The sequence below is a fragment of the Pocillopora damicornis genome, chromosome 1 (assembly GCF_964200805.1).
Source record: "Pocillopora damicornis chromosome 1, jaPocDami1.2, whole genome shotgun sequence".
Classification (NCBI taxonomy): domain Eukaryota; kingdom Metazoa; phylum Cnidaria; class Anthozoa; order Scleractinia; family Pocilloporidae; genus Pocillopora; species Pocillopora damicornis.
In genome coordinates, this window is record NC_142670.1 from 30274270 (window position 1) to 30302070 (window position 27801).

General features: G+C 37.9%; 1 protein-coding gene across 1 annotated transcript in view; it reads right to left on the reverse strand.

Annotated features, from left to right (window-relative positions):
• LOC113670487 (serine/threonine-protein kinase atr) overlaps positions 1-27421 on the reverse strand; it is a 44808-nt gene extending 17387 nt beyond the window's left edge. Inside the window, exons 1-37 of the mRNA XM_089208907.1 lie at positions 27211-27421; positions 26623-26714; positions 25830-26018; positions 25405-25508; positions 24816-24882; positions 24069-24175; positions 23732-23808; positions 23121-23235; positions 22393-22535; positions 21752-21971; positions 21038-21181; positions 20686-20757; positions 20225-20274; positions 19434-19605; positions 19074-19194; positions 17553-17974; positions 16519-16807; positions 15716-15953; positions 14173-14431; positions 13233-13427; positions 12059-12253; positions 10223-10399; positions 8551-9138; positions 7989-8057; positions 6846-6934; positions 6226-6274; positions 5449-5535; positions 4952-5019; positions 4201-4272; positions 3805-3922; positions 3626-3679; positions 3221-3304; positions 2917-2986; positions 2428-2565; positions 1257-1309; positions 721-943; positions 11-84 (exon numbers count right to left, since the gene is read on the reverse strand). Coding sequence (XP_089065033.1) covers positions 11-84; positions 721-943; positions 1257-1309; positions 2428-2565; positions 2917-2986; positions 3221-3304; positions 3626-3679; positions 3805-3922; positions 4201-4272; positions 4952-5019; positions 5449-5535; positions 6226-6274; positions 6846-6934; positions 7989-8057; positions 8551-9138; positions 10223-10399; positions 12059-12253; positions 13233-13427; positions 14173-14431; positions 15716-15953; positions 16519-16807; positions 17553-17974; positions 19074-19194; positions 19434-19605; positions 20225-20274; positions 20686-20757; positions 21038-21181; positions 21752-21971; positions 22393-22535; positions 23121-23235; positions 23732-23808; positions 24069-24175; positions 24816-24882; positions 25405-25508; positions 25830-26018; positions 26623-26714; positions 27211-27290 — 5364 coding nt within the window. The 5' untranslated portion in view covers positions 27291-27421. The remainder of the gene's footprint in view (positions 1-10; positions 85-720; positions 944-1256; positions 1310-2427; positions 2566-2916; positions 2987-3220; positions 3305-3625; positions 3680-3804; positions 3923-4200; positions 4273-4951; positions 5020-5448; positions 5536-6225; positions 6275-6845; positions 6935-7988; positions 8058-8550; positions 9139-10222; positions 10400-12058; positions 12254-13232; positions 13428-14172; positions 14432-15715; positions 15954-16518; positions 16808-17552; positions 17975-19073; positions 19195-19433; positions 19606-20224; positions 20275-20685; positions 20758-21037; positions 21182-21751; positions 21972-22392; positions 22536-23120; positions 23236-23731; positions 23809-24068; positions 24176-24815; positions 24883-25404; positions 25509-25829; positions 26019-26622; positions 26715-27210) is intronic.
• Positions 27422-27801: the final 380 nt, after the last annotated feature.

Genomic DNA, 27801 nt, shown 5'->3' on the forward strand with positions numbered 1-27801 from the left:
CTATCCTCACCTTGTGATGTCCAATCTCATCTGGTTCTTCTTGAATCGCTCTCTCATAACGAGCAGAAACATCGCACAACTTCCCTACACCATTCAGATGAGAAAGTAGGCTAGTGTAAACATAAAAATATCTTTTTATTAATCCTTTTTAAATTTAAACCAACGTTTTTTAATTGCTCTCTCATAACGGGCGGAAACATCACAAAGTTTTCCTACAGTTTTTAAGAAGGAAAGGTTGCTAGCCTAAACACAAAAATATATGTTGATTCATCCTTTTCAAAGTTAAACTCACTTTCTACCGACTAAAACAGCACCTGACCAGAAAACGCTTTGTAAAATTAACGCCTTAGGGTAATGCCTATCTAGATACTGGTACAAATTTGCTGTGCAAGTTTCTATTTAATGGTTTGCACTTTCAACCAACATTTGTAAGATGGATTTATTCAGTCATGGAATTCAACAACCAACGTCAAAACAAACATCTTCAGTATCTACCATACAATTCTTATGATGTCAGTTTGGAGAATTTGGTATTGAATCAATTAATAATCCACAAATTGACATTTTTCTCTTCAACATCACTTCTATGCTTGTTGTTCATTGATCTTGAAGGAAGAAAGTCTGCCTTGGTCAAGTTAAGAACAATGACCTTGTATGACCTCATCTTAGCTTCTTACAAGCGCGAAGCTGTGGAGTCTTCTATACTTCATTGGGTCCTACCTGAGCTTTTCTGATCGAGGATCTGTTCATGGAGAGTGGGTTCCTGCTTCCTGCTGGCTGCAACCCCAGCTACTCCATCAGGTTCGTCCAAAACTATGTAAAGCTTCTGAACAAACCCTAAATGGCGGTGGACATCCTGCTTCTGACTTGAGATGAATGCCTCAAAGTGCATCAAAGCACGGGCATATGCCTTGCAGTGGAATGATGCGTAGGCCAGCACATCCTGTAACACAATAAAGGTTTCAAATTACTTTTACTGCAAACACAAACATCAAAAAGCCTTTCTTATTTCACTCGCTTTCCTCCCAATCCTGGCGACCAAACCGCATCAAGTAAATTCCCACAGATTCCATCCATGGATAAAGCATTTGTATCTTGAACGTGTTCACTTCACCCACAAACTAATTTCGAATTTCAGCATCATTAAGTGGTGAATTTATAATCCAAGACAAACTCTCAAGTTTCTTTGATTGTGATACCAATGCCTCCGTTGAAAGTTAAATCCTTCAAAGGATGTGAGCCACTTTTTGATTTACCTGGGGAATTTTTTCCAGGAACTTTTCCACGGCTTTTTGCTCATCTTGGATACCTTGAAATGCATAAAATAATAGGCATGTTGAACTATTACGATTAACAGTTTTTCGGCTGTATTTACTTTACATATTCTTTTATTCACACTATTTAGCCTCCCGTGAACCCGGAAATGAGAAAGACATGACGGAATGTGTAATGTCAACTTTCAAGTAGGAGCGGTCATAGAGCTGTTGTCGGTAACACTTACTGACGATTTGATTCCTTGATTAAAAGTCAAATCGGGACGAAGTGTGGTGAAAACTTCCGCTCAGTTTCCGAAAATATAACTCTTTGACAGTTACGACATTTTTCTTCGGGAATATCCTCACCCGAGCGATAACGTAAGATATGAAAGCATCACGATGGAAGTACATTTTAGGCTGATCAAGGTTCCTTCATACATAACACATACTTTGTAATGGTAGTAGGACTGAGTGTAGTCCAATGCGGTCTGTAATGGTACGAGTGATAACATTTGTTGATCACGAGTTTGATTACAGACCGAATAAGACGACACCAAGTAATCATAAAAATTACAATTTCTGAGAAGAATAGCCAAGTTATGAAAGAAAGGGAAATTTTGCATTAAATGACTTAAACTACAACTGATTAAAACTATAACTTTGAATGTGATTGGTTGATTTCAACTTTAACTTTGCATGTGCTTGGCTTATTGAACTGTCTGACAATAAACTGTTCCATAACAAACTGTCCCGTAACAAACTGATCGATAACAACTTGGCAAGTAAATTAGTGGAAAATACGGGATTTTTAAACTTAACAGTATTAATATATACAATCAAGCACTGTTAAGCCCCTCCACCTAAAATTAGAATTTCCATTCTCCACACTGTTCTCAGTACTAGCGAGAAGAATTTGTTTGACAATCAGGAGCTTCTTAAATTGGCGATCACTTCCTCTCTTCTCGTGACCTTTACATTTGATTTAAGGGTGATAATGTAAGGAGAAATTAGAAGCTTGTCACTCGTCTGATTGGTCGAGAAGGAACACAAGTTTTCTAGACCAATCAGAGAGAAACTTGAAGAAAACTTACGAAATCCCTCTCTTTTGAGAATTGCTCCTTCTCTTCGAAGACACATATTCCACAAAAGAAAGCTAAAGATATATAGGTACCTGAGACTGACGGACTGTTTCGATGTTTGGAAGTCACCAACTGTTTCTTTAAGACCAATCTGTAAGCCTTTGCTCTTGCCCAACGGTTCAAATAATCCAAGGCGGAAAATATTGTCTGAGCACTCATCTGGCGGAAATCTTCAAACACACAAAGACTCTAATAGAGCCAGATATAAATAGCTGTCGGAGTAAAATCTGGTTTCTAAAGTTCAGAGTACTGCACCCCCCCCCCCTCCCCCCTCTACCTCCCTAGTAGAATTCTCCGCCATAAAAGGAAAAAAGAAAAAAAATTGGTAGATCCCGCGTAGAGAGAAGAACTGTGAGAGAAAGGTGCCTTTCTCAAGGACTTTATACACAAGCCATCTTAGGCACATACATGCACATACCTGCACCGTTACATCTAGCTTCCAGCGCGCTAACTATTAGGTATTCTATTCTTTAAAACAAAGCTTCACAAAAAGAGCATTGCGCTCTTTCAGGCAGACTTACCTGAGGATGGGGCAGGAAGCTCTTCGTTTCTTTGGAGATGAGTGAGAACTGCCATGATCTCTCCGTAAACCTGGTTATGAAATGACGTAAGTAAAACCGAGCTTGAAAGAGGCTCTTATGTTGCTTTTCTGTTTACAAGTGAAGAGAGACTTTCTTAGCTCTTAAGGACAAGTTGCGCTTTCATCAGTTTTTTTTTCTCTATGTTAGATACTTTTGCGAACAAGAAATTGTTTCGCTGAACTTCTCTTTATCTTTTTTTCCCCGATCCGACTGCTAATAGCTGATTGTGCATCCTCCTACTCACCTCTTCGACGTCCTCTTTTGTGCCATCCAACAGAACATACAGCAGCACGTGGGGAAGCAAGAATAACGCGGTCTTAACGTCGTGCTGCAAAAACAATGGGTGCAAAGGATTAACAGATTTTCACATACTTTCTGTCATCTGACAAAAATATAAGAAGTTAACAGAAATTTCCATATATAACTTTACACATATGAAATCATACGCCTTGTTAGCTCAACTGGTGGAAGCACTGCACCGGTTTTGCAGAGGTTTTGGGTTCAAATCCCGTACAGGCCTGAACTTTTTTCTGGCCTTATTTTACTACTGCTTAAGTAGTGTTCATTACTGCGAAGATCGCTTTCAAATTAAAAAGTTTCCATGTTTGGAAAACAGACCGGTATAATTTTCTACTCGAACAGGGTCTACCTTAAAAATTTTACTGCAAGCCTGGAATGTATGGGATGGTTTCTGGCCTTTGACCTAAAAAAAGACCAACAAATGAATCAAAACAGAGTAAATGACGAACAATTCAATTTGTCTCCCATCCCAAAATTGGTCTAAACCAACAGATATACCTTTAAAGTCGGCATCTGTTAAAAGCATACCTTGGTGATCATATATGATGTCCATGTGCTGACCCACTCATTATACACTCTGCCCTTAGTGCTTCTGTAGATCGGTTTGGGGAGACCAGACCAATTGGGAGTGCTGGAGCTAAGGTATCTGTTATTGGAACAAGAACTTAATTCAGAGAGGATAGGAGATGACAGTTTACAGAGATATGAATCGAATTGCCACTTGTTCACAAATATGACCCAAAGATATAAATTTACGTCTGACGATCTGATTGTTTTTTTAATATCTACAGTACAATGTATTTACAATTTATTATCTTAATCATACTAACGGTTTTTGACATTTATAACTGCTTAAGGCAAAAACAAATTGTTAAAAAAAAGTGAAAGAGGATGGTCCTTTCTTCAAATAAAAATGTTACTTACTTTGAATATAAGTGAGGCCGAAGAACTTCTTGGATATGCTCTGGAAATTTCTGCCACAGGTCATAGCCAGCCCTATGTGGAGTAAAAAGGTTTATGAAAACCTGATACGTTTCCTTAGAGACCTAAAGCAATTTAATTACAACTTGCTAACCAAGGAGATATCGTGTTATCATTTCTACAATCAATTCCGGATTAATCTAGTGCCGCAAAAAACCAAAACATGAAATGTAAGAAAATAATAGAATACCACAAGGATGGGCCAGCCAAGGTGAGTATGAATAAAAAGCAATAAAAAGGAAAGCTGCCTGTAGCGGGAGTAAACGCCACAGATCAAGTCATCATGAGTTTTACTTTTACAAACTAACATCAAAAAGCATATTGTCCATACTGTTCTCTATGCATTTTCTTAAGGAGCTGACAAGGAGAATTCACGTGACAATCGAGAGTGTGTTTAGTTGGTGATCATTTCTATTATCTTCGTGACCTTGATGTTTAATTCAGGAGTGATACTGTTAGGATAAAAAAGAAGTCAACGGCTCTTAGGGATCTAGGGGTTGAACCTGTCACTGACGAAAGGAGAGCGAAACAAATGCGATCTCGGATTATTTTCGTTTTTCACTGAAAAAATTTAGACCAATTCATATAACCAACATTTACCTGTATCTCATGAAAGTCTTGTCGTTTGGGCTGAAAGCGATTGTTAAAAGAACGATACAGAAGGGTGGGCTATGTAAAATTTAACAACACTCACCCGTCCTTCTTTGATTCACTACAGCCATACGTTAACAGAACTTCTTGAATAGCATAGGCAGAGCAGTCCTGGTAACAAAAATGCATAACGCACGTGCATTAAAACAACCAAACGAATTTCTGATTAAATTGTAAATACAAGAACATCACAAAAAACAGTGGAAACGTTTATAGTTTCTCTCAGGACTGAGGACAAAAAATTAATCATGCGATTACTTTAGCCGATAAGGAACAACCAAACTGCCTAAAGCGCGGGAAAACGCGGACGGCCAAGTCATGATCTTTTTGCATCTGATTCGTAGCATGAAGGTTTTCTAGACCACTGAAAGAGCGAAGTGAAGCAAAATCAAAGCAATTCCGGATTATTTTCGACACTCAATTGAAAATTGCTGTAGTAAAAAAGATGACCCAGGTGGTCTTAACTAATCGCTGGAAAAAGTGAAGAAAAAGCAACGCAATCATAAATTGTTCTTGGTAATTCCTGTGGCCTCCTCTTACCTGTGCTCTTGTATCATGAGCTGCTAAGAAGGCCTGTACCAGCTTATTAATAAGCTCAACGGCAAACTCCTTATCATCACAACCACTCTGTAAACAGATTTAGTGATAGAAAAAAATCAATTTTACATAAATACTAAAGGAACTAGCTAAACAGAGGTATTTTATTCTGAGTATGCCTCTGTCCAAGTATACCTGAGGCGGTAATAATCAAAAGTATCATTTCTAAGAAAACAAAGCTTTAACTTTAAATTCTGTCACTATTCTCAACGCTCATAACGATATGCAAAGTTAAATTACGCAATAACATCTAAGTTTTATCGGCTTGGTGATCATTCCTCGCACTGCTTACGTTAGAGCTCAATATAATACCAAGAAAATTCGTTCACTTCATTCCCACTCAGTTTTTCCAGAGGAACGCAGAGAAAAGAAAAGTCCTCCCTTCTCCCTACCACGGCGTTTGGGCCGTAACGCTAAATTCATCACCGCTAAGCCAAGCTGTTCCAGCTTCCGCCGATCAACAATTATTTCCATATTTTAATTCGGCTGAGTATAATTCGTAAATTCGTTGTGTGATAAAATACTGTGCCGGACGTTTCTGGACAAGGTAAATTTAGCGTTCAAGCTCGTGTCACTGACTGAGGAAACATTACCTTTCAAACAGAGCCACCGCTCCTGACCACAATACAATAATTCCATAATACAATAATCATGCAATGTGTGTCTCTGAGTACTTGAGGAGCACTTTCTACAAACGGGCATACAGCAAATGTCCATTACCTCAAAAACTGTTTGTTCATCCACAGGATCGTGTGTGAGCTTATCCAGTCTAACAACGAAATACATTAACTTAATCATCTTAATCATGGCGCAAAAAACAAGCACTTTGTGGTTCATCAGTTTGACATAGGAAAGCAATTGCTATCTTTTAATAACAATGCTTAAAGTACTATTTAACTAGGCTGAAAATCAGCGATAAATTAGACGAAACAAAAATGGTGAAGGTTACAAAGCTTGATCTTGGAATTTTCGGTGAGTAAGGTTCTCTCAGAATGCACACAAAAGAACACCGTCTTAATGATAGCGAGGTGTGTGTCTATTTTTAGGGATTCTTTTTCACATCATGCCACACCCGGAGTATACATTAAAACTAATCAATTCTGGTTTAGTAACCACCCTGGTTGTTCGAAAAGTGGACAATGTTATCTCTATCCGATGGATAGCACAGAACATTTTCTTAACACGTATCCAGTGGTTAGCAATTTATCCGTTGGAAAACATTATCCAATCTTCGAACAACTGGGGCGTGCTGTTCTGTGGCAGATCTAAGCACATACGTATGAAGTAATGTAACTAGCTTGGGAAGAAAGACACATGAACAAGATCAAATGTAAACTAACCTGCCAGGATCGACAGCCCCCAGCTCACCGAGACATTCAGCGACAAGAATTTTCACTTCAGCATCAGTCACACGACAACTGGACATGAGCTGTTCATAATCAAAATTTCTTTGTCATACAAGATGTTGTTCAGTTTCTACATCATGTTAACCCTTTTACTCTCAAGATCTCGTTAGTAATTTTCCTTACTGTCTGCCATACAATTCTTCTGATATTAGTTCGGATAACTCTTCCCCAACTGATAATTTTCTATATTCCCATCACTTGTCTGTTTGTTATTGTATTGATTTTGTTAAGAGGAATTATTTCTTGGTCAGCCATGGGAATTAATGATGCAAATTACACACATCATTTGAGCTCAGATAATCAAGAACTAACCCATAATTCTATGTTTCATTGTGTATTTTGTCGCCTGATTATGAATAAGAATCAAGACCGGTCGTGCAGTTAAAAGTCGCATCTTTGACAAAAATACTTGTTCATTTATCTTTGCCTGAATGTAGCGAAGCGTAATGAAACAAAAGATAAATGGTTTCTTGAATTCCCGAGCACGAGTGCATTTGTCGGCAGTGTGTTTTAAGTGCCGGCGTGAGATTATGGGAAAGAAGTGTGATATGTAAACTAGCAAGTATATATTCGCTGAACAGTAAACAAGTTTCATTGTGGATTTTTACAAGCGGACGGTTAAATTTTGTTCTTTTTTTTTTGGTTGAAATCCTGTAATCCATTTCCTCGTAACGATTTTTAGTTGTGCTTTCCTGATGATTGACAGTCATTATAAGTGGTTTTGTTTATTCAATTTACTTTGGCCGCGTCCAACGTATAGAGTTTGTTTAATTTTTTGGTGTCTAAACAGTGTAAACAGTTGTTTTTGTCTTGTGATTAGTTGGTTAGTTCAATAAATGGGCTAAGAATTGTCTGCTTATCCCGCACCGCATTTCTGGTTGTCAGTTTTTTGGGTGCGGGGAATTGAAGAATTAAGACTCACTTAAATAAAACTGGGCATTTTGAAAAATGTCCAAAATCGACAGTTATACCATGGTAATTAAAACTCTTATCATATGCGATGTAAGTCATTTTTTATATCCGGTTAAAACTACAAACAGGAGTTGTAGGGATTGTCAACAAGCTATCGTTTCTTACCACACTAATAAGCTGCGGGATGATGGGATCGACGGTTTCATTATTAAGGACATAACCATGTAAGGTGGCCTGGAAAAAGATAAAGAACACCATGGACAAATTCATGTATGAACACACATGTAAGTACACAGCTGTGGCTGAATTTTTGAAAAACGGGTCGGCGAAAATACGGCGCATCAAACAGCTGAGCAATAGATAAAAAAAAAATTTTAAAAAAAACAGTTTGAACTTTTTCGGTCAATGTCAATGTCCGAGCAACTATGAACCTATCCCTTCCCTGACCCACCATCAACCCTAATTGTTATCAGTAGACTGTTGTTGGGTTAGGGGTGGAGTAGGTGCCCAATTGCTTTGACACTGATATTGATCAAACTTTTTTTCTGGAATTAATTTAAAAAAAATCGTATTCCACGGGTTCCGCAGGTTCCACAGGTTGCTCAGAAGTTTAAGAAAAAGAGCCGATGGGATGAGCAACTGAGGGTTTGTTTAGCGGTGTAAGATCAATATTGAAGGTTTTAGATGCGACGATCTGGATGGGAAAAGCCTGAAAAGCAAAATTTACCTGGTTATCATGAAGCAGCTGTTTGAGTTTTGACAATGCATGCCTTTGCACATCAACACTTTCATGAGATATTCCTTTCAGGGATTGTCTCAACTGAGCTCGCAAGTCCATTTTTTTGGCAGCATTCCCACTACACGTCCTCAGCACTGCACTGACTCGGCGTAGTTCGGGAATATCGGGTAGAAAATAGATCTCATGAAAATAACCTTGTAGAGCAGCTTTGTTCTCAACAATCAGAAAGTGGAAAATCTGTGTGACTCTTGCTGGAAGCTTGTTCAGATATGGTAAAAGGGTCACAATGATCTGGCTCAGCATGGGCCCAAGATTTGAGAGTTCAACATTCCGCACAAAGTTCTCCCATGCATCACACGATAGCTCAGGAAAGCCTTCATCTTGGAATCTCAGACACAACCGCAGGATACCCATGACTTTCACTCGTACGTAAGTGATGTACTTCCGCCCCATCACTTGCATCAGTTTGGTGAGACTCTGAAGAGCTAATCTCTTCTCTTCCAGATCAGTGTTTGTTAGAAGTACAGTGTTGTAGAAGGCCAGGATACCCAGCAGTCTAGATTGCAGAAAATTAGCCTAGAGGAAGAAAATGTAGGTGTTATTCTGCACACAAACTATTAATTTTGGTTAAAACGTCAAGATTCATGGTACGGTCAAATATTGTTATGGGAAAATGAGGAAAATAAAATTTTTCTTTCATTTTTCTTCTGATTGCGAAAGCACCTTTCTGAACATCTAGATAAGAGCGAAGAAAAATAGGACAAGGAAGAGGAGCCAAGAGATCGCGTGACAATTTTGAATTTCGTGTTTATGTTCTGTCACACAATCCATCGTCTATCGTCTACAGTCTACCGTCTGTCGTCTATCGTCTGTCGTCTATCGTCTGTCGTCTATCGTCTATCGTCTATCGTCTATCGTCTATCGTCTATCGTCTATCGTCTATCGTCTATCGTCTATCGTCTATCGTCTATCGTCTATCGTCTATCGTCTATCGTCTATCGTCTATCGTCTACCGTCTAAGTTTTCGGACACGCCCACCGAGTATGTAAAAGTAATTTGCTTGAAGGTCGGAAAAACACGGGTGACCAGGTCACGAATAGTTTAAGTCTTACATTTACTTGGTCGAAAGAGAGTCGCAAGTTTCTGGACTAATCACACTGCGACGTACAGATAAATGATAAAATCCCAGTATACTCTATTGGAATTCCCTTTAAGCCAGGTTAGGGACCTTGGGCAATCAGGTTGGCAACGGCGAGGAAGACGTCAAATAAAAAATGAATTTATATTTTGATTAAATGGAAAATTAAATAATTTATCTTCGGGGTTTCTGTTTTCGGACCACGCAAATTTTGGTGATTTCACGCTGTTGTTTTGCATTGGACAGCTAAAAATGAACACAGCTTTAAACGCACGTGCTGAGCTATTGTTCTGACCATTAGATCTTTTATTTGCCGTCGCCGTAATATTTTCCTTTATTTCCCTGTTGGTATGGGGAAGGGAGGAGATTGAAGAAGTTGTTGTTGCTAATAGCAAAAAAAGCAAGAGTGGTCTTACACTTTTGCCGATTGAAGATCGTAGCCTGACTTTCTCTTAGCATTATTTTATATAAACGATGAATTGTGGTTTGGCTTCAACAACACTTAGATAGTAAAGCCCCTACCAGATGTTGATCAGTTTTAAGGTCCTTTGGCCCAGAGTAAGTGTCATCCTTCGAGGCCAGCATTGCCAGTCCACTAAACACCTTGCTGTAGCTAACACTTAGATACAGTAAAAGCTGATTATAAACACTCTGGGCCTCCGATCTCAATAGGCTACCAAGCTCTACATCCGTCTCTTTCTGAAATAAACAACGCATAACAAAACATATCCTGTACCAGCAAGGTCAGTCTGCTTTAGAGAATGACTTGCATTACTGCCCGAGCTTATCTCGGTTTCTATTGCATGAAGCGACCGGAGGTATGCTGATTTTCCTGAATTGCATGCTGGTCTTTCGAACGTAATGATCAAACATCGGTCATGTGCAAGTAAAGTATTTTTGGCCAGGCGCGCCCAGAAAATCCAAAGGAAAAATTTTAGAAACAACTATCACGCAATCAGTACGAAAAAAGATATGGTAAGTTTCATAGAAATCTTTAGAAGTGAACTACATGTAATAGTGAAGGAAAAGCCGGCAAAAGTCGACCTCGTAGAGGCTCCAAAACACAAAAGGTCAGACCTCAGATTATCATAGCACTATACCGAGAGATCATCGTTACGTTCGTTGTAGACACAAATTGTGGGTCAGTGACCTGCTATTAGGGGCGGCTAATAGTTAAGTTTTCAATAACTTTTCAGTAATACATCCGGAACTACTCAACCAAATTAAAAAAAAAAATTGGGAAGGTGATGTAACTTTGGTTGGTTGACCGTTACTATGGCAAAGGTTGCAATGGAAACCAAGTAAAATCGAGATTTTGTAAAATATAGCAAAAAAAAAGCTGTTCACTCGAAAAATACCTTACCATTGGTCTTGATTTGTATACAAAGGCAAATGAAATTCAGAGGACACCCTGAAGGGTGAGAGAAAGTTATAATTTCTTTAGAGGATTTCATATTGAGTACAGCTTTCTAGCTGCAATAGCCCAGAAATTTCAAGAGAGTAGGGAAGAAGATGTATTCACAGAACCCGGTCCCAATGCTTTCTCTTTGCGGAGTAATACCACATAAGATTTTAATGTAGTTTGCAATGGAAAGTAACAACGTAATATCCGCACACACAATCTGTGAGGAATCTACCACAGAAAAGAGTAGAGATAAGTACCTTCTGCGAAGTGATACATCGAAAAACTTTCCTGTCCTGTTCAGCAGACTTAAGAAACAGAGTTCAACTCCACAGGTTTTGGAAACAACGACATAAAGATGGCGCTGCTCTGATAAGAGCTCCCAGTTGCAAGAAGTTTATAGGTCGATCGGGGAGTCAATGAGCTCTGATAAAACCTCCCACCTTTTAATGGATAATAATATTTGGTTGAGCAGTTCCGTAAATTTGTCGTTTCTGAACCCATTCAAATCGGTACCCCCAAAAACACCTTCCCTACCTCTAAAATCAGTGTGTAGCAAGTAACCGACCCCACGATTTGTGACTATGACTGACGTAGCGATAAGCTATTGGTATTAGCCTATCATGATCTAATGACAATCCTAAAGTGTAGTGAGAGTGCTACTTAGTGCCCTTGTTAGGCCTCTTTTAGGCCTCTTTTTTTAAATCTCCTGACATCAACTATAAAGTTAGGAAAAGGAAACTCGAGACCTTTTTTAGGCCTCTCTTAGGCCTCTTTTTTTTAAATCCCCTGACATCAACTATAAAGTTAGGAAAAGGAAACTCGAGATCTGACGGACATAAAGCTCATTTAGTACGAATATCCTATTGATTCGTCATTTTGTTCCAAGCTTTATCAAAAAATTTGTTCGCTTGCACCCAGTTGTAGGTCCCCAAATGTATACTACACTGACTTACCTGTACATAACCCAGAGCTTTCTCTAGCTCAGATGCTGAACATGTTCTCACAAGGAAAGAAAAAATAAACTTGAAATTCTCCAACAGCATCTCCCTTCTGTTCATCTTCAGCTCTTTAGCAATATGTCTTAAGATTGCCGATGAGGAAGGCGATGCTTTCTTGACCAAGTAGGGGATTACAAAACGCAGTGTATTCTGTAGGACAGAGAAATTTAGAAATGCAGTATTGAATAAATCGATTCCATGTTGCCATGCGTCCGTTCTGTAATAAATCACAGACAACGTAAAAACATGGTAAGGACAGAAAAGTTGCACATGAGGCGCACCTGAGTGAGTCGCTGATGTTCTTGCCATAATTTGACGTTTTCTGCCATCTATTATAGAACAAACCCACAGCAACATAGAATCTAGTTATTTTATACAATAAAGCAATATATTTTACTTAACTCTTTAACCTCTAAGAGTGACTAGCATCTAATTTCTCCTTACAATGTCACCCCTGAATCCCACATTAAGGTCATGAGAATAAAGAAAACGGTCACCAGCCAAATAAGCTCTTGATTTTTAAACAAATTCTCCTTGTCAGCACCTTAGGAAATGTATTGAGAAAAGTATGGAGAATATACATACTGATGTTAGATGTAAAAGGTTAAGGTGACGTCATCTATGTGTCTGTCCTCCAATAGATTATAGGGAAGAATCAATCAAAATGTGTGCATAACTCAGTGAATCATTTTAAGTGTAAAGGACAATAGTAAGAGAATATTTTCTAAGCCTTGTAAAAAATGGAGAATAGATCCCAAATAATGAAAGTTAGACAAAAAAAAAAAAAAGAAAAATAAAACCACAATTCTCGCACTTGGTCATGATAGAGCAATTTTCAATTAAGTGTCAAAAGTAATCCGGAATTGCGTGGGGTTTTAATTTACTCCGCTCTGTGATTGGTCCAGAAAACTTGCGCTACTCTCGTAACCAAACAGATGCAAACGAAAACCAATCACGCCTTGGTCGCTCGCATTTTCCCGCGCTTTGGGAAGTTTGCATGGTTTTAATTTGAATTTTCATTGGTTCTTATGGGTATTTTCCCTTATTCTGATTGGTCGTTGCGATAACTCTGGTTTCGGTTTTACAACACTCAGTCGAAGAGCGCTCTAGCGTGAAATGTTTGTATTACCTTTAGAAATGAATGGACATCCCTAAACTCAAACACACTGGCAACTTCTGAGACAACATCCAAAGAAACTTTAGAAGAGGGATTCAAGCTTTGTATTTCATCCATTGCATCTACCACAAATTTACAAATCGGTTGCTTGAATCCAGCAAACAAATCCTTGAGTTGTTTGCCCTGAAACCTGGCCACCTCTTGGACCTTATAGAAACACAAAAAGGCCAGGGTTAATTTTGAGCGTAACGTTGGAAATGCTCATTGAACTGTGCTTGTCTTCTAGAAGAAACAACAATCATAGTCATTAACCATGAGTGAATTACAATTAATATGAAATTCTCTAATTAGACAGTGTTCTATCGCGACCACTTGGAGGCTACAATCTTCCTTTTTAGCAAATTTAGGATTTACAAAAGACGTTAACAAGGCGTTATCCTTGAGCCTGAGAAAACGTTTATTCGACTTATCAAGAGCGTGAGACAAAGAAAGACATTGAAGTCCCCGTGAGGAATCGATCCTCAGGATCAATCATCTTATAGTACAGGCTACAAAGTTTCTTCATTAAGTAGACGCCGAATAGAGACATGAGCTTTGCTGTAGCAAAGTTACGAAAAGATTTACATGTACAAACGCACTAAATGTCTCTTCTCCTGAAGAAAACCACATTAACTTAACAATAAAACCAAAGTAACTAATAGAATTATCCAAAATGGGTTCGCAGTTGCAGATTTTTGGATGAACACAACATCCAAAGAAGCGAATCCATACCTGACGTTTCGAGTGTTCGCCCTTCATCATTTGCCCTAACAAAGGGCTAACTTTCGAAAATCTTTACGGTGACCAATTTACATTACCCTCTCATGTGATAAAACCAAATGGTCTTGTTATACCCTAACGACGCAATACAAAATTTTATTTACAAACTTACCCCCTTTGTTCGTATACATACCTGTTTGAAAGCTGCAGCTCTAATAAGCTGAGAGTGCGCAGTCAGGCTCTCTAGCAAACTCACAATAACAACAAGCAATAGCTCCCCTTCGGCAACTTTTCCCAGTTGACCAATTGTTAAAACTACCGTCTCCTGCAGTTTGCAGTTGCCTTGCGAGGACGCTTCAAGGAACACTTTTTTCAGCTTGGAAATGACATTTTGTTGCGTGCTCTCATCTGAATCGGCTCCTCCAGGTTTAACAACATAAGGGACGACGTTGCTGTCAAACATCAAGAAAACTATTTGCAACTGTCGAGTATATTGAATTTCAATGTTTACAGTCTTACACAGGTATAGTGATCGATAGTGCATTAATACCGATTATTCCTGTTTCTATAACAATAAGGTAAGAGCCTATTAGACGCAAGTAACTCAGCGGCCAAATGTCGGGCATGCGCGGCTGGATTGATTTTGGCCGATCGTGCGCCAATTCCCCGCGCAAATTTCATAAGAAAAAAATTCAAAAGATAACTGTAAAATTAAGTAAAAAAATACGAAAATAAACCTCGACACTTGTCGAACTCAAAAGTTCTTTAATTAATGCCATCCTGTTGATTTTCTCACTCGTTTTGAGCACTATCAAAAAAGTTATACTGTTTTAAAACAACGTGATCATTGTCTTGTGCGGCTGTTTATCACTCCTGAGAGACAAATGTGCTCTGACTGTCTATGTGAGAGTACACCTCCTTGCAAATACAACCGTCGCGCATCCGCAGGCATTTGACCACTTCGTTGACGTTGGTAGCCACCAACATTTCAAATGTAAAGAACATTTTACAAGTCGAGATTGTTTAATCTGAACAAGATTATTTGGTATTATCACCTGAGTTCATAATGTAACTTGGCCACCGTAAAGAGTTTAAAAACTGATGTTTCAGGCGTTAGCACTTCCTCGGAACAATGGACGAAGGGCTAACGTTAAAAACGTCAGCGTTTGAACTCTTTACGGTGGCCAATTTACGTTATCAACTCAGTTGATAATACCAAATTACCCTGAATGATGATTTTAGATATATAAAATTCAAATATTTGCACTGCGGTGAAGAGATGAAATTAAGAGATCCTCGCAGCTAAGAACACTACTCAAACGAGTAGTTGAAAATAGGACCTGAAAAAAATTCAGGCCCGTACGGGATTTGAACCCATGACCTCTGCGATACCGGTGCAGCGCTCTACCTGACCAACTGAGCTAACAAGCCAACTAGGAGCTGGTCAATGTGTTGGGTCCAAATAAACCATCCAAGTAATGAATTATGATTTTAGATATATGAAATTCATATATTTGCACTGCGGTGAAGAGATGAAATTAAGAGATCCTCGCAGCTAAGAACACTACTGAAACGAGTAGTTGTAGTTACCCTGTTATACTCTTCCAACAACGCAACACCACAGTTTCTTTAGAAACTTAGCCCCTTTATTCATTTGTTTAATCTGAAGTTCACCGCGTATTCCATTTAGCCACCACATCTCCCATCAGTTAAGCTTACAGGTTTCTATCACTGACCTAAACTGCATCCTGACCTCAAAATCGGGGTCCTCGATAAGATCAAAGCACGTTGCACTAACTATAGATCTTTGAGCTTCATTATCAGGTGCCACAGCCACGTGTGTAAACATTCTTTTCATGCTCTTAATGAAAGCACACTTGACGGAAGAGCTTGCTTCAGGAGAGATAAGTTGAAGGTAAGGAATGAAGTTTGCTGCATTTACTATGGCATGAGGTTTAGTTCCCTCCATGTCATCTAGAAAGGAATAAAAGGGTAAGTTTCTAGAGAAACTTCTGTGCTACGTCAGTGTGGATGTTACATGATAATTTGGTTTTGTCGACTGAGTTGATAATGTAACTTGGCCACTGTAAATATAAAGCTGACGTTTCGAGCGTGAACCCTTCGTCAGAACAAAGGGCTCGCGGTGGCAAAATTACATTACTGCAAAGCATAGTCACATGTCCCTTTCCGCAGTCAAATGACATGTAAATGTCGTGATTTAGTTAAATAGTATAGATCCAATTCGTTTAAAACCGATTGGCCCCTTCTGCCTTGGAGATACACTCAAGAGCGTTCTTTCAACTCATTGGTCAGTTTGATTGGTCAAGATTCCTCGTTCGGTTCGTTGGTTACCGTTGTTCTTGATGTCAAGAAGTTGGTTCTGCATAGAGGTTAAGGCATAAAAATGCTTGAAATCTGTTGAAAAGAGTCTGTTCTGAGTCAGAAAAGCAGCTTTCTTAAGTCTAAAGTCGTTTAAGTCATGAGTTTTCTTTACAGCATTAACTATTTCGTTATACCAAAAACTATTTCAATTTGTTACCTGCTTTGTTTTGAATAACAGAATCACAATCAGGGCAAAGAAATGTGATGCTGCCGGAGATGGACTTATGAAAAGGCAGTTCGTTCCTCAACTTCTTTATTACTGTATTCTCTGTAAGCACGCAGGCTAATGAGCCAATAGTTTTGGCAATTTCTACTTGGACACCTTCACCGCAGGAGAGGAGCCCAGGAAGAATATTATTGATCAAGTGGAAAGAGTAGGAGCCAAGAGAGGACAGCAACAGAGGTAAATACTTGAGAGCCACAATCTTCATGTCACTTGTATCTTTCTGTGTAAAAGAATAAACGACAGCAATGTTGAATTTCAAGTAAAGAAATGATCCTAGCAGGTGGACTGCACTTAAGTAATTGTAGAAAAAGAAGCCTAAAAAATTCATGGTTCGACGGGATTGGGCTTACCATCAACTGAGCTGCAAAGCCACACGATGGAAGGGAGATAAATTTTCGAGGGCTCATCTTTCTCATAAAGGAATCTGATCGTAATTTTTATTAAAATAAATTTCAATTGAGCTGCAGATAAAAACCAAGCAAAGGAAATGCGAAGATTATGATTTCTTTGCTTAGTTTTCATCCGTAGGTCAACTGAAATTTCTTTCATTTGAGAAAATAAATTGTAGCGTGCAATGTATTACTGTTTTGTAAGGGGAAACAATGTGAGTAAAAAGTAACGAGAATCTTTTCAAAAGACACAAATCACCATTATTAAGGCCTATCCTAATGAAAGCTACTGCCAGGATCTAAAGGCGCCAACGGAAGGCCAAGGTGAGAAGACGTAGAAGACCTTAAGCGTCGATAAATACCAGCGCGCAAATCATAATTACTCTCATGCTAACTTGTAATTTGCCGTGAGAGTGACGCAAGTCTGCCACTCCAATCAAACGGAGGCGATACCTGTCGGAGCCACCTGAACATTACACATTCATTTAAAAACTTTCCTTTGAACCTCAAACAAATGAGTGCTATCACTTAATAATATCATTCACGCACGAAATCTTTGAAAGAAATACCCCTTACAAGAACTAGAAGAAGCACTTGCATTCTCCAGGTTGGCGCTGCATCCAGAACTGCCATTAAATGAAGACAATCGACCCTACTGTCTCTGTCAATCACAGGATCAAGTGACCTCCCGACTCTGACCATGCCGTCCAGCGAGAGACCAAACCCATGCGGAAGATCGACCCACGGAGGATCACTCTTTGACAGCCAAGGAATGGATACCAGAAATATAAAGAACTGGCATAATGCCAGAGGGATGTGAATGACATCTGATATGCTGTACAATGCTCCGCAGAGCTGTACAAGTTTTCTAAAAGACGAATCAAGGATATCAAATTTCCCTGTGTCTTGCGGCGACAGCTCTGCAGTCTGGACAATGATTTGAAGAGATATTTTAAACATGGAGAAAAGGTGGCCGAGATCCAAGCTTGTAAAAAACTCTAAAAAAGAAAAACTCAGTTTCAATTCAAACGGAAATCAAAGTTGTTTTATGTATCTACTTAAATGTAATTATCTGTAATTCAGCTGCCATATTCCATTGAGGACGGTGTGTTTCATGGTTTAAGGATGTTTTGTGTCAACTCTGTGTTTGTTCAGTTACATGTTCGATGTTTCGATGAAGGCGACTTTGCTCAAAATTTGCGGTAAAAACAAGTTTAACGGCATAACAGCGACATTACATCTCGACAGCCAACAACATGAATCATAGTGAACACCAGAAGTAGAAAAGTCTGCATCTTTAAACATAATAAGTGACAAACTCGAAAACTATTTACAAAACAATAAAGCAAATCAGAAGACACGATACAATACAATATCAATACAATATCAAGTATACAAGTGACGAGAATAAAGAAATATATCAGTCAAGGGACTATTAGTTGATCCAATACCAAATTCTCTGAACTAACATCACAAGAACTGTATGGAAGACGGTAAGGAGGGTTACGAATGAGATCTTAGGAGTGAAAGGGTTAACTAATCACGTACGAATTTTGAGGGGTTCTTACTTATGATCTTCTAGAGGAGAGTCGTATAAATGACGTCAACCCATAACAATACTCCCCTGTGCAACTTAACCCTTTACATCCTAACATCAGTATGCATATTCTCCATACTGTTCTTTATACATTTCCAAAGGTGCCGAGAAAGAGAATTTGTTTAACAATCGACAGCCTTTCTCAGTTGGTGATCATTTCCGTTATTCTCATGACCTTCATGTGTGTTTCAGGAGTGATATTGTAAGGAGAAATTAGATGCTAGTCACTCTTAGGGGGCAAAAGGTTTAATAGCTGGAGACTAACAGGCTGCGACTTTTTGCGCCAGTCATCAGATATCTTTCCCGCGCTAAATAATCTTGCAAGTGCCTTTTCAAGTTTTAAAATGTATTTTCAAGTTTTAAAAAAAATGAAAACCTTTAGAGACATTGATTTAGATACAATAATGGTAAATGAAAAGTACGAGATTAGAACTTTTCAAAAGTGAATGATACTTTTGTTAATTTCCCAAATTGCCATATAGTGTGCTTCACAAGATCACCTTTAATCTCACTTAAGCCACTTGGATTTTCCGCGCTGAGGTTCCTTGTTTGGTGACTACAAAGGTGAACCATCACTTCCACAATGACTCTGACGCCTTCCAGCTCACAGGCGAACTCATCCTTACGATAAAAATGTACACAAACAAATTAGGGTCGAGAAAGATTTTTTTTAAACAGTTTCAGTTTAGTTTCCACTCGAAATAAAGTAAGACCAGCGCTGTAGTATAGCAGATACGTTTGCAATTTTTGGTAGAATCCTCTGCCTCTGACTCCGCCCTACCACCCACCCCCTCCCCCCCCCTCCCCTCCCCCACCAACCAATCCCACGCAAAACAAAAAGCAAATAAATTCGAACTTACCAAATTAGGTACCTTTTCATCTCCCTTACGTATTATAGACATGTTAAGTGCTTTGATTCTTTCAAGAAGTCTTCTCATTGTTCCTGAACTTGAGTCATTCGTTTTCTTTTTGCTTGGCAGAGAAGGCTGTAAATTGGTGGTCATTTTTCTTTTCTTTGATGAGCTAGTCTTACTGTGCAAGAGAGAAAGCATTTACAAAACTATTTATAAACTGTGCCAAGAATACTTAAAGCCACTGAACTGCACCCAAATTATTACAACATCACCACTGGATAGTTAGGTACAGTACGCGTTACTAAGCAAGCATAGGGTCAAGATGACTGAATATTGACCGCGGTCGTTTTTAAGCACCGAGACGAAGTCAAGGGCCATAAAAACACCAAAAGGAAACGAGGGTAATATCCAGAAATTTTTGACGATCAAACTTGGTCAATAAAGGTTGTATCATATAGCATAATTATTTTACTTTAATTAGAATCAAGTATTCGAGAGCCGGGAAAGAAATCCACCTGTACCTGTAGCACACTAAACCCACGAGAGTCGTTTATGTTTGTTGCTTGTTTTCAATGACTCCTGCTGCCTTTAGGGACTTCATCGCCTACATTGTACAAAACTTGCGAACTTTTTAAGTCCGCTCCACACTAAATTTTATTTCTTGCGCTAGCAGGCAAGAGAGGATGTCTTGCCTGCTCAGGTAGCCAATGATACGACGGGATTCGCTTCATATTACCCACAGACGACCCAAGCTATATGATGAAGGTAGATATTAATGATTGAACGTTGTCACAAACCTCTCCATTGTTTCTTCATTTGAGACCTCATTTGTTCCTGAGGCATCAGACTAAAAGATCAAAAAGAAAACATTGGCTACAGGGAATAAATACTCCTTGTTCACACTTTAAGAAAAGGGATGGTTGAGGACTGATATTTTAAAAGGCATCGAAGAAGACGGAAATGAAGACTGGGACAAGAGAAGAATCGGAGGTGGAGACGCAACAAAAAGTTGGTAAAGGAGACAAAGACGATGAATAAAAGAAACGAAGAAGGAACGGGTGAAGAAGATAACACCATAGACATTATAGCAATGACATGCCCATTTTACTAGTAAAAATGGTTTTGGTGTTATGTATACTTGAATTTCTTTCAAACCATAGTTTATGGCTTAAAACCTTAGGTCACTTCTCCCTGATAGACTGACATTTAGAAATGTGACCAATATGTACATGTGTATTCAAGGATTGTTTTCAGTTACCTTGACACAAGTTGTGCCCTTCTTGTTGCACCTATCTGCAATCACTGCCTCAAATAAGCACTTAACCAAGAACTATAGGAAAAAAATACAATCATGACATTTCTCAAAAAAAAAGTTAAAGCTTCATCACTAGGTGTTGTGAAAGAATTACATGGTGCAAGATAATAACAAAAAAATTAATCCCTCGATGCTATTTCTCCTGAATGGAAAATTTATTTGTAAATAAGATGTCACAAGCTGGACTTAGATGGCTTAATCATGAGAATATCATAATGAATTCTTTTCCCTTCATGTTTGGTGCTGAATGTGCATGTCCATCTCCCCAGAACTTTTTCCAAATAAAAGCACTTACCTGTTGCTGTTGTTCAGTGCCAAGGTAACTAACCATACACTTATTTATGTCATCTATGACATGGTGTTGCGTTAAAAGACTAGTCCTTCCAGCATTGGTGGGCACATCTTTGTAAATGCCAGAAATAAACTGACATACAGCCACCTGACAACATGAAAATAAACACAATCATACAGTTAGCAAGTGTAAGACAAAGCAACTGGGCCTAGTAATTTAAAGGGAAGATATCGTGAACCATTTAACTCACATGAGTGATCAAGAGAGAATTTCTCCTTACATTATTAATGTTAGTGAAGCAGACTAGTGAAAAGAATAAAGAAAAATATCAGTTAGGGGATTAGCTGATACAATACCAAATTCTCCAAACTAACAACATAAGAATTGTATAGCAGACTGTAAGGAGAATTACTAATGAGATCCTTGGAGTGAAAGAGTTAATGGACAAATACCTATCCAACAACTAAGTGTTCACTAAATGCACTGCACTATCCACTGGATAAAGATTTATCCACTGAATAGTATCATCCACCTTCCTTACAAGTGGGACCTGATAGTTTGCATACTAGTTAAGGGTTGCAGCTACTACCATAGCAGGTGACTTCTCGGCAAGAAGGAAAAGTCACTCAACTGTTGCAAACGGTACTCAGGCACTGCTTGAAACTGACTTGGTTCCATTCATTTACATGTAACTTTTATTAAAAAAAAGTATTGCACCTTTAACTCTTTGGTTAGAAATTTCTGCAGACCACCTCCACGAAAAACACCTCTAAGCTTCAAAAGAAAATATTTTACATGCCATGCAGGAAATGCATTGAGAGATCTTTCTGATGTTGAGCCTGTGAGCTGCAATGGATCTCTTTTCCCAGATGGAAGGTCTGTTGATAGGACATCTAAGCAATTAGCTACACTGACCTCCAATGTGGTGAGTTTTTCTCTGTAGACATTAAGAGGGGAAAGGAAAGTTAAGTCTGCATACAGTTTTAGAAGATTACATAAGACTATACATGGTTCTCCAGCAAGTATGAGGTTCCCTTATGAATGGAGTGGCAGTCCAGTGCAGCCTCATGGATATCTTCAGTCAATCTTTCCCAATATTTGGTAAGAAAAGGAACTCCAGTGCATTACCTTAATAACTTCCAAAATAAATACATGTGTTTGCTAAGCTAACCCTAAAAGAGCCCTGGATAAAATAAGGCTGAGATAATTATTTTGATTCCTTCTTTTAAACCTGCTTTCCTAGAAATAGAGCAATAGGGTCTACGAGAATGATAAGAGGGCTTCCACATTCTTTTATTACAATATAAAAACTGTCTTTCACTATATTAATACTCAACAAGACATGAAAACATATTTACCGCCCATCTACTGGGATTTTAGAGACAACTCCTGATACCAAAAGCTCTAGTAAAGAGCAAAGGCATTTGACAAACTTGTCCAGAAGAGGTACACTGGGAAGTCCACTCCAAGGTAGCAGACCTGTTATTATATCTAGTGCTGCCTGAATTAAAAAGATTTACTGGCACTTAATCAAAATAAAATGCCTGACAACTCTACATTATCAACAAGCCAACAAAAAGGGTGAGAAAGATACCTTCTACAGGTAATGGAACAATAGAAGTATTAAAATTAACATTTGATCAAATTTTGTAATGGATGCTAAGCAATAAATTTTCTGTTGCTGCATTTTTCAAGTATGCCAAGCAACTCTTTAACAGAGTTAAAAATTATGAACCTGATGCTAGTAATGAATTATTTGATTAATATTAGCATTGCAAGTAGGTGATAATTGTGGGAAATTCATTGTAAGCAGATCATTGTAAGTAGTGTATTGTAAGTAATGCATTGTAAGTAATGTATTGTAAGTAATGTGTTGCAAGAGAGTTAATGAATAAATCATATATTGTATACTGTCAGTAGCCTACACTGTTGTAAAGAAAAGAAAAAAAAATTTACACCTTTCAAATTTTGGTCAAGTCTTAAAAGAATTGTAGCAGCCTATTAATACTATGCATAAATTGTTTTACTAGAAAGGATGGATGGGAAAATGAACTCTAATTTTAGATGATTACTCATGGAAACAAACCTGCTTAATGCGAAATAGACCAGTCTGAAGAAGGTGGCAGCAGATGGTCCATAAACTTGTCACACTGCAGTGATTATATTGGTACATATCACAAACCAAATGGCTGATAATTTTACTAAAAGAATCAAGAAATAAAAATTATTTTTAGTTTTAGATAGGAATAAAAAAAATGTTCTCAAAGAATTTGTCTCATGAAATCCGCAAACACTAAAATGAACTGTTTTTCATTTGTCTCATGATGTAGTCATGTGTGATGTAGATCACGATGTTTCAACTGCATACTGCTAGTCTTCTTTAAGCAACAAGGTCAACTGGTCATGCATGATCTTATAAAGTTATCTGTTGTTGTCTTTTTTTTCTTGTCAATTGTAATCTTACTTTATTTGATTTGTGTTGAATGTAACATCAGTTTTATAGCTAGCCATATAAAACTGCATTTTAACTCCATTATGTCAGTCAAAAAAATTAGTATCAAATTTCATCAGTACATGCATTCAGTTGACCTCAGTTTCTTTGATAGGAAGATGAGAAGTTCACATGAACCGTTACTTCTAACTGAGTCGAAACTATAACTCTATATACTGTACTAACATCTGCAGTGAACAACAAACCTTGTTTCTTCTTGTAAAGTATGGCAATCTTCTGCATGCTTGATACAAATGAACTTCTTTACCATGTTGAGCTCCTCCTATAAAAAGATAAACATAATTATTTTAAAATGTGAAATGATAATGTGAATAAAATCAAAAACCCAGCTTAAAGGCTCATAACCAGTCAGTATCAATTATTATCAATGTACAATGTAGGTTTGAACTTAACTGCATTTAATTACTCAGGTTAGTTTAAGATTTAACAACCTTTTATTATTACTCTGATGTGAGAGTCACCACTTGTTTCATTCTTGATCTTAGAAATATGTGATGGACCTCTCAAATACAATAACCATACCTCTTTATCACAAGTTTCTATGTACTGAAAATGGCCAAGATAGAGAGGCAAAGCATCAACAGGACAGGTGCCAGATGAAAACAATTTTTCATCAATCATTACAAGATCTGAAGTGAGAAATTTATAAAATGATCATAAACAATCAGTCAAAACAGAAGTCTTACCCTTAGCTAGTAAATGTACAGGTCTTCCCAACAATCAAATCAAGTGTACAATTTGTGGTCTCACTTGATTTACTGGCCAATGTAGTGATCATTGGTTGAGCTATAAGTCGTTCAATAGTCAGTCAATAATTGGTGTATACTTGGTCACTAACTAGTCAAAAGTCCAAGGCTAGTAAGCCACCTGTGTGACCAACAGAGAGCCAACAAATGAATAAGAAAATTAACTTCAGAGTAATGCACACTACTTATTAATCAAGCAGAAGTGAAAATAGGGCCTGAAAAAAAATTTAGGCCTGTACAAGATTTGATCCCATGACCTCTGCCATACTGGTGCAATGCTCTATCAACTGAGTTAACAGGCATTATTTTCACTACAGCTTAAATAGGGTTCACTACTGCAAAGATCACTTTCAAATTCATTTCAGAATCCACAGTTCACATATTAATATGATTTTCATATATCCACAGTCAGAGAGCCAACATGTTTAACAGTTGAAAAGTTAGTCCACTATCAGGACATTAAGACATTGGATACACAGTGCTGTTGGATAATCAATCTTCATTGGACTTTTTTATTACTTACCCTCCCAAAGTGAAACAAATTCTGTAAGACATGTGTTGTAATATACAAGGTCTTTTCCTTTCACAAGCTGTTGGAGACAAATAGAGGTGATCAGTGATGGTAAACACAATAACTTAAAATGTGCCAGTCATACACATAACTCATTATTGAGAGTTATACAATGTAAACAATCATTAACTAAATGTTTATCTTTCAATATAGTTAGAAAGATGGTGAATTTTTGGCTTGCTAGTAGAATAAGGATATTTATTATTTGGTTTGTCACAAGTTATAGACAAAGGAAAAATACAGAGTTCCCATATATGGATTCAAACCTCAGACCTCTGGCACTTCAATTTTCTAAAATTGATTTTATAATATATGTTAGAGAACTCTACAGTCAGTTTGGCCATTACTATTTGTGTAGGTTTGTGTGTGGCATGTGTCCCAAATAATACTAGAATTAGCTGGTCTGATTTGAGCAAATAGACCAGTGTAAAACCTAGCAACAGCCTAACTCACCATCAAATCCTTTGTGGTTCAGTGATAAAGCATTTAGGTGCAGAGTGCATCTACATGTACCAGACAAACAGCTACTTCTCATACTCACCTGCATTAATGACAGAATGGCAGACACAGATTTGTCATGCAACTGAGAGCAATCTGGCTCAGCAAGAACACAAAGAATTCTTGAGAGGATCCATGATGTAAAAACTGTCAGAAGAAGATTTAGGTAAGTAACATGATGCAAACTCTTAAAAATATCATTTTTTACTACTTTATATCTGCTTGTGCATCAGTGTAGAGAGACTTGTGTGTAATGACACAGCTGACCCAAGGTCTACCATTGGTAGAAAAACTAATGATAACACCATTCCCTTATTTATCATCTTATGTTTTCCTAACAGTAGTTTGGAAACAAATTTTTAGGTTTTCTAGGAGTTTGCAATGATAAAGGCCACAGTTTTATTAAACTGGGGTTTGTAAAAGAAATCAAGTAAGAATTAATAATGAAATCTTTAAATTTCTGTTTACCTTTTCCTGATTTGCAGATCTTGTTACCCTGTGAACTGGATGTTCCAATGACAAGTATCCCATCATTTGTATTCTGGGGTTCTAAACTAACAAAGCATTCTGGGAATGCATCCAGGCAATGATGTAAGAATTGCCAAAAGATCTCAGAATGAGGTGTACCTCCAGTCTTTCGTGATAACTGGACAGCAACTGTAAATTTAAGTACACAAAAATTAAAGATATTTGCAACCAATGAGATTGTACTGGTCATAACAACAGTAATTAAGGTAAAGACTGAATGCAATGACAGCTTTCATAGCCCATTCCAGTTCCTGTGGTAGGAGGTGGGAGATAGGATATTGGCTCAAAACCCCACCCCCCATCCCCCCTTTTTCCTCCTCCCCCATTAATCATCAAGTTTCCACATCAGTTTAAATACACCTTATTTGCATGGATATATTGTAAATTGTGTAGCATTTTTCCAAGTTCTACAAAAGTAAGGAAAAATTAAAGACATGAGCAAGATTTCCACTTGTATTTTAAGTTAAACTGGTAAATAAGGGATTCTTAATTCCACTTCTATTCCACTTTCTTTTTCTGTACTATAAGAAATACATCTATCTGAGCATAGTATTGATCAAATATGGCCTGTGTAAAAGATGAAGAAAAAAAACAAGCCAAACCACTTGAGTTTTTTTTCAAGACTAACAGAAAATGTGATGCATTTTAGAGTTAAGTTCATAGGCCCTCTTGCTTATAGCTCTAATACTAATCAAAGTGCAAAAGTTTACACCAATTAACAAATTGTACATACCAGCGTCAAGATCAGTCAATATGCTATTCACAAACTCACACAGAAGTTTCTTCATTTGGTTTGCTGAAGTATAGTGTTCTTGAGTACTAAGACTGGATAAATATGGAATTGAAAAAAGGGAAAAAAAAAAACCTCACGTGAGTCAGCAAAATATAAACTTAACTTCATCAATACTTGATATGTATACAGCAAGATTACTTCACTAAATCGCAGTTTTTATTACAAACGTCGGGATTACTGTCTAACAAGTTAAAACATTGCAATCCCATGTCCCCATTTTTTTACATCAACACTCTTGTGTCTGCACCTTCGACAGTCAGCCTCAAATCAATCGACATCATCTCCCAAGTCACGTTCTTAAACCTTCCACCCCTGCGGGTGACAAGCATCTAATTTCTGCAAATGTAAGGGCCATGACGATAAAGGCAATGATCTCCGATGAATAAGCTTATGATTCTTAAGCAAAATCTCCTTGTCAGTACCACTGGAAATGTAGACAGATCAGTGTGAAGAATATGAATACTGATGTTCGGTAGCTACATGTAACGAAATCAACATGGTAAATTAAAAAAACCGATTTCCACGTACCTTTCGGGATTTCGTCTAGCGATTAATGTCGCCATAATGGGTGCGAGTTTCTCACTCATAGAACTAGAAGTATTCGCCATTCCTAAATAGTAGATTTCCTTTATTTCTCCTGGCTATTCATTTTCAAGAAACAATTTGCTACAAACCCAAGCATAATGATACACTCCACTACAATTCTCCCGCCATCTTGCTAAAATACCGCGCTAATGCTGGGCATGACTCGCTCTAGTCCCCCAGCATTTATAAAATGTAGGAATACATGGCGTGCAAAATGCGCAAGGTACATGTGTTTTCGCTCATACCAGTTCCACTACAACGCAGCTGTCTCAGGAAGAAAAAAAGTCAAAGGTATAAAAATCTATCCGTCAAAATAAAAGAAAGGCTTTGAATAAAATTAAAAACTGTTGAAATTTGAAAAAACGTCATTCATTTGTTGATAAACAACTCACGGGAAAAAAAAAAACACCCGTTAGATTACATATGCCTGCGGGGTGTGAATACCAAGGGAGGCACGAAAGGGGGAAGGCGCGGTCAGTAGGATCTGGAGGAATACACCAGAGAAATTTTCTCAGGAATTCACTCACCCAGACG